This window comes from Gastrolobium bilobum, unplaced genomic scaffold (genome assembly GCF_033153095.1).
Source record: "Gastrolobium bilobum isolate Gb01-03AN ecotype WA unplaced genomic scaffold, APGP_CSIRO_Gbil_v1 utg28196, whole genome shotgun sequence".
NCBI lineage: Eukaryota > Viridiplantae > Streptophyta > Magnoliopsida > Fabales > Fabaceae > Gastrolobium > Gastrolobium bilobum.
Genome location: NW_026897317.1, coordinates 220,417 through 227,221, shown reverse-complemented (window position 1 = coordinate 227,221; position 6,805 = coordinate 220,417). Strand labels below are relative to the sequence as shown.

The 6,805-nt window shown below is 35.7% G+C and overlaps 1 protein-coding gene across 1 annotated transcript; it reads left to right on the top strand.

Moving 5' to 3' along the window:
- The first annotated feature begins 5,024 nt into the window (after positions 1-5,024).
- On the top strand, positions 5,025-5,633 carry LOC133305942 (uncharacterized). Its single transcript, XM_061506202.1, has one exon. It carries the CDS (start codon positions 5,025-5,027, stop codon positions 5,631-5,633), a length of 609 nt encoding a protein of 202 aa, XP_061362186.1.
- The last annotated feature ends 1,172 nt before the right edge of the window (positions 5,634-6,805 follow it).

Sequence of the window (6,805 nt, the reverse complement as noted above, 5' to 3'; positions counted from 1 at the left end):
TATTTTTGTAATTTTAATTTATTTCAGGGTTATAATAGTCTTTATATTTATATTTTTTTAAGATTTCAATACCAAAACGACGTCGTTTTGAAAATAAATGCAGATAATTTATCTACATTAATTGCAGAAACATTTTTCCATATATATATATATATATATATGAGGTAGGATCCTTTGACACCGGTGTCAAATTTGAAATTTGACACCTTATTTGAGAGTCGTTAGATCTACGATTTTGATTTATAAGCATGTGATCCTATTGATTAGTGTTTAGGGAATATGGGCTTGGCCGATAAATAGAGTTTTTCAAATTCTATTTATATTCCCTCCTCTTTCTCGATTAGGTTTAGGGAATTTGAGCTTGGGCCGATAACTAGTATTTGGAAAATCATATTTATATTCCCTTCCTTTTCTCGATTAGGGTTTAGGAAATTTGGGCTTGCGCCGATAACTAGAATTTTTTAAACATCTATTTATATTCTTTTCTCTTCTTTTTTCGTTTATCGATTTGTGTGAGTCCGTGTGTTTTGAGATTGTTGAAGGTTTAAGGTTTATTACACACAAGACAAGTTCTTCCTCTATTGCTATTTCAGTATTTATCATGACCATGACCATGACCAATGATGCACGGACACGGACACGGGACACGACACGACACGACACGCCGACACGTTAATTCTAAAAAATGCTAAATTCCGACACGTTGGGACACGTTTTGATATTAAATAAAATATTTAATATATATAATATAATTTATATTTAATACATATAAGAGTCCATAATAAGTCATAACTAATCAAATATTTAAATTTCATAACAAACATATTAAAAAAAAATAGAACATCCCAAGAGTGTAGAGTGTAGAAAAATAGAAAAATTATTGTACTTATGATTACACACAGTTCAATTATTTTCATCTCCATCTTGAATAATCATGGCCTCTATCTCTGGCTCATCAAGTGAAAGGCTAGCAAATTGAAGATCTCCAATATCATCAAGTGAGTCGAATGTATCTCCAGCAATATCCCACATTTGATTTGCTCCTTGTGCATAACTAGGAGTCTTTCTTGATAAGAGTCGAAGATTGCTATGCACATAAACCAAGTCTTCAGCACGTTTTGGAGTGATTTTATTCCTCTTGATGGAATGCACAAAAGAATAAGTACTCCAATTGCGTTCAGCACATGATGAAGAGGAGGGTTGTTGCAGTAGTCTCAATGCTATTTTTTGAAGCATCGGTGTAAAGGTACAATAAAGTAGCCACCAAGATTTTGGATCCATAGTGTATTGAGTATTGATGGCATCAAAATCACCAAAGGTTCCACTATTGCTAATAAAATCTGCATACTCCAAACTAATCCGGCTTCGGTCCTCCATGCTAGGAAAGAATCTCCTTAAACATTTTTGTCGCTCTTGAGTAAGCTCTAAATCCATGTGTGGAGGAACTCGACTAGAATCTTCCTGAAGCCATTGTTGACTATAGTATCTAAAAGAGAAGTAAAAAAAATCAACAAGTTGTCAAATTATATCAAGAGGAGTATTAATTTTAAACTAAATCATATTTAAAAACTTACTTGGGATTCAAAGCATGTGCCAAACAGTGTAGTGGAGTTGAGTTTTTTGTCCAACGATCCACAAGAATGCGATGCACCACATCATAAAAAGAGGAGCTCTCTTCCATCCTCCTCCCTTCTTTATGGTATATAGCTTTCTTCACTTTCACGATTGAGTAGCTCTCTTCCATCCTCGCTCTATAGTATCGCTAGATCAGCAAGCACGTGAGTAGCTGCTTGACCGTTGCTCGATTGGCTTCGTTCCACTTGGATGCTCTCCTAGTTGGTGGCGTCGGCGAGCAATGATCAATGAACGAGAAGAAGAACGAGAGGAGAAGGAGAAGGTTCTTGATGGTGTGTTTGCTCTCACCAAGAGAAATGACAGAGAGAGAGAGTAGTTCTGAGATATTAAAGGAATGAATTGAAAAAATTAAAAAGGAGTGAAATCAAAACCTAATATATTCGAAATTAGAGAAATGAAGCAATTATCACACTGTAATCTCAATACAAACATGGAGCAAATTAAGTTGTTAGGATTTTACAAAAAAAAAAAAAAAAGTTGTTAGAAGGTTGTGTGAAAAGCTCATAAGATAGTTAAGGAGAAAATTAAGCGTTCATGGGGCTCTTTTCTAACCGACGTAATAACACCGCCATCATATTCCATTTTTGTAGTAGTGTCACTTACAATACTCACCCCTTTATGAGTCCAAGCCTCTCGAATAGGTTCACACAACGTATCAATATTTTCTTTCTCCTTTTGCAACAGAGTGGTTCGCAGTGAGTTATATCCCGGTGACAAATAACCTCCAATATTATGATTTGCTGCATAAGTATACGAAGCTTGGAAGTAAGGGTTCTTTGCCAAATTGAATGGCAATCCTGCTGAATAAAACATTCTAGCAATCAGGTAATTTAATTCTTCTCGCTCCCCAACATTAAATGCCATCTCAAGAGAACCTGCAGTTTTTCTTTTTTTCGGGCACGTGGAAGAGCTAGAAGGAGGTAAAGGTACATTTCTGGGTGCATTGGATTGCTTTCTGGTCAGCTTCTTTTTCTAATTTCTCCATCTCTATCAGATCTCTATTTTGCACCATTAAGCATTTCCCAATTCCTTTGCCTGATAGTTTCAACAAATGAGCCCTCACTCTAGTATATGAACTTTTAAAATCTTTTTTACAAAAGTTGCACATCCAAGATAAATTTCCTCTTCCTTCCACTATAGCATCTATTTTGGTAACATATTTCCATAAGGGTTTATCTAGTAATTCATTGACATCAGAAGCACTGGTAGCAGCAGTGGCACTATTACTTGCACTGGCAGAGGCAGAACTCGAATGATCCATCTTGTAATTCTATAAATGTGTTAAACAAAAATGAAATTAGTGAGATTGATTTAGTATATAAAACAGAGCACTAAATTACTTGATGCAAGCTGCTAGAATATATTGAGTAAAACTAAAGTAGTTCGTAGGTCTGAGGGAGTTGGATTAACATGGTTGAAAGAAAAAAGAATGAAATAAAAAGGATCAACTAGAATATAAGCTATTAATATGCTTGCACTTGTTTTACTCCTCTCTGATTCAACAACATAAACACTTATCAATGGCAGAAACAAAGAAAACTACTTTTGTATTCTATCTTTGCAGTGAACAACTGAGTAAAAAGAGGACACAGACAAGTACATGACTATTCCTTTTATATGAGAAAAATGACAAAAAAACATAAGCTAGATACTATTAAATAATTGAGCAGCATCTCACATCAAATCATACACACACACACACATATATATGGAGGACTAAACACATATACACACACCCCCACTTTAATTTGGGCCTTAATGGAGGACTAAACACATATCAGAAATTTAAGACCCAGTTAGATATATAGCATGACAAAATAAAAATTCATAGCCCAAATAATGGTGCAAGCATGGGCAAAACAAACAGGAAGATGAACTAGAAGAAGAATTATACCATACCATAAAGATCTAGGAGGAACAAGGATACTTACGGGTAGAATCTGAAAGACTACAATATCCCACATTCAATCACATAAAAAGTGTTCCAATAGCTTAATAATCAATCTATTTTGACTATATGAAGCCTTTTGGTGCAGTAGAGGTTACACCCCCACCAAGTTAAAATCAGAGAAGATGAGTGGAAAATTGGAAATAATTTTGGGGTGATCGTTTAACTATGGTATGCAAAACATCAGAGCTGCAGAGAATTTCTATCTTACATGATACCATTAACAAGTATCAACAACTCTACATATGCACATACCTCACATTTTCATTTGTTTCTTTAGCAATTTGTTATTTTACATATAATTATTTTGTTATTAGATACACTTCATAGTAAAGTGCTCTAACCTGGTATAGATAACTGTGAATGCAGAATCTCTATGCCAAATATTCAACCATGGTGTGACTATTATTTGTGTGTCTAAAGAGTCTTGATTGTGCATGATGACAGTGAGTGTGAAGATAGCTATATGAAAATGACACCACTAACAAGCATATGACGTTGATAGTTCATAGAAAAGCTTTGTGGTCTCAAGAAAAGAGTACCCATCTAGAGGGGATTTAAACAACATGACATTTCAACAAGTAGGGGCCAGTCTCCAATATATATATTTTTGAACAGTCAAGAGCTATGTAACCTACTAATTAATTTTCAGAATTATGATTTTATACATAAGATGCAGAGGGGAAAGAGCTAGTATGAAGTTGTTGGTAATAGACCTTATATATATCATGAATTTAAAGTTCTATACTAGTTACAATTATATGCCTAATATTAGTAGTGTCGTTCATTCATTAGGGATGATTTCGTTCATATTTATAGATATATAATATTCTGAAAGTGTCGAATGTAACAGATCCCCCTTTCTCTCTTTGCTATGCTTACTCGAATGTAACAGGCTAACAGCGGCTTATATAGTCTATTTAAATAAAGAGAAACCATCTATTACTCTCGAGTCTCGACTATTGAACACTATGAAAATATTAAAGAAATCATCTACAGTGTCAAGTTCAATTGTGAGCAGAACTTAATTCACTACCAACGAAAGAAGACTTACCGGAGATGTAGAAGACGACCAACGACCGGCGACCGACGACGACCGAGGACGAAAGAAGAAAAGGACCAGGCGGCGACCATCACCCTCCACTCTCCAGCGCGAGAGAGGATAAGAGATTCAGAGGATAGGGTTCACTTTTGATTTTTATTAAATATATTTTATATTTTTTTAATTGTTAAAAAAAATGCAAAACGTGTCCCAAAACGTGTCCAAATACGTTGATTACGTGTCGGATTCGGTCAAACACGCGTGTCCCTCAAGTCAACGTGTCCCTAAAAGTTGACCACGTGTCGGACGCGTGTCCGAACGTGTCCTAACGTGTCCGTGTCCGACACGTGTCGGACACACATTTTTTCACAGAAAACACGTGTCCGTGCTTAAGAGACCATGACCATGCATACAACTTTGTTACTCAAAGCCAATCCCTCCCACTTGAAATGGAAGCAATACCCTTTGCCTTTGCCACCTCATCGAATCACAAAGCCTGTTAAATTCACTCCAATAACACACGCTACATATAAATACAACAGCTCTATCAAATGTGTGTTATCGCGGAAGCAATTAGAAAACTCGTCCACCTCAAAATCCCCGTTGGAGGTTCTGGCGAGTACTTTATCAAATGCGCTGAAGGCGTTGCGAAAGCCGGCCATAGCTGCGGTGTTGGTAGGGTTGCTCTTAATGTACAACCCTAACTCTGCATTAGCTGCCGCAGTAGGTCCAATGGGTAGAAGTTGCTTTTCTTCTTGTTCGACCAATCAAAATCAGACAAATCAGACCAATAAAAAAAATTCCAAGAATGAAAGAACCACATCGGATCTAGAAGAAGAGGAAGAAGAAGGGTTCTCTTGCTCGTTGTCAGCTGATGCTGCTCTATTTCTTTTCTTTTTGAGCTTAACTTCCTCTATATTCGTTTCTCTCTATCTTTTAGATCGGTCTGAACGTATACGTAGTAGCAAAATCAGCATTCTCAAGCTTCAGGTGTGGTCACTTTTATGAAATTTTAGTTTCTTTCTTCATTGCTTGATTTTCTGCCATTAGCATAAACTATTTTGCTATAATATATGCTTCTTGTAATTCTGTTGGTATTGTTGCTTGTGGGTTTGAAAGATTAACAGCTATGCTTTTTTACCTGTGCTAGTGAACTAGCGAAGTAATGCATTGCTACTGTAGTTACTGTGTTTAAATTTCTCTCACTGATGCTTACAATGTCATGTGGGTTTAGTTTTCTGAACCAAAGTTTAGGAGGGCAAAGATTTGTTAGCTACCCATACCATTGCATGGCACAATCAGTGTCGGTTTATTCATGCATTCTATTAGGTGAATTTAGATGGAGGTGCTGTGCTTTTAGGTTGGGTCACCCACTTCAAAGGGATTTGAATAGGATTGCACATGTTGCATCATCTTTTGATGGTTTGAATTATGTATTGACAATTCTGACACCATGTTTTCTATACGGGCCATTGATGTTAATATTTCGATATGGTATGGTATTGTATAAGATAATATCTTTCAATATTTTAAAAATTAATATATTAAAAAAAATTATTTTAATATATAAATATTGAAATGATATATTAGTTCTTTCTCAATTGATTCCTGGAATTAGCATAAAGCATTTTTGCTTCACGTGCTTCCAGTAAATTGTATTGCTTACATGAAGTTATGCATTGCTACTATGTTTTCCGTGACTAATGCATACAATGTTGGCTTAGATTTCTGAACCTAAGATCAATGCGGGCAAGGTTTGTTACTATTTTAATTGGATTTGAAGGCTTGTTTGTCAGCATCTTGTTAGCTACCATTGCACGTGTCAGTTTATTCACGAGTCTTAAATATTGGTGAATTTCAAATTTTAATGTTGTTGTTCTTTTAGGTTGCATTGTTTGGGGTGATGCGTCCCTCACTTCTAAGGGATCTGAATAGGATTGCATAAGTTGCAGATCCATCAACTCATGAAGATTGGGTTTATATATGGGCAGCCAGGACAGGTGAAACTCCTAAATACGCAATTATTTTTGTCACTTGTTTATCATTTGTCTTTTTATCACCAGTATGCTTAGTATTTTCCTGAACATGTGAACATGATTAGTATTTTCACTATTCTGTGTAACCATGGATTGGTGGCATATTTAAGTGAAAATTAGTGATTTCTGGTGTTAGTGTCTTCG

Coding starts and splice junctions, on each gene's coding strand:
- LOC133305942 (XM_061506202.1), top strand. CDS start 5,025: ATGACCATGCATACAACTTTGTTACTCAAAGCCAATCCCTCCCACTTG.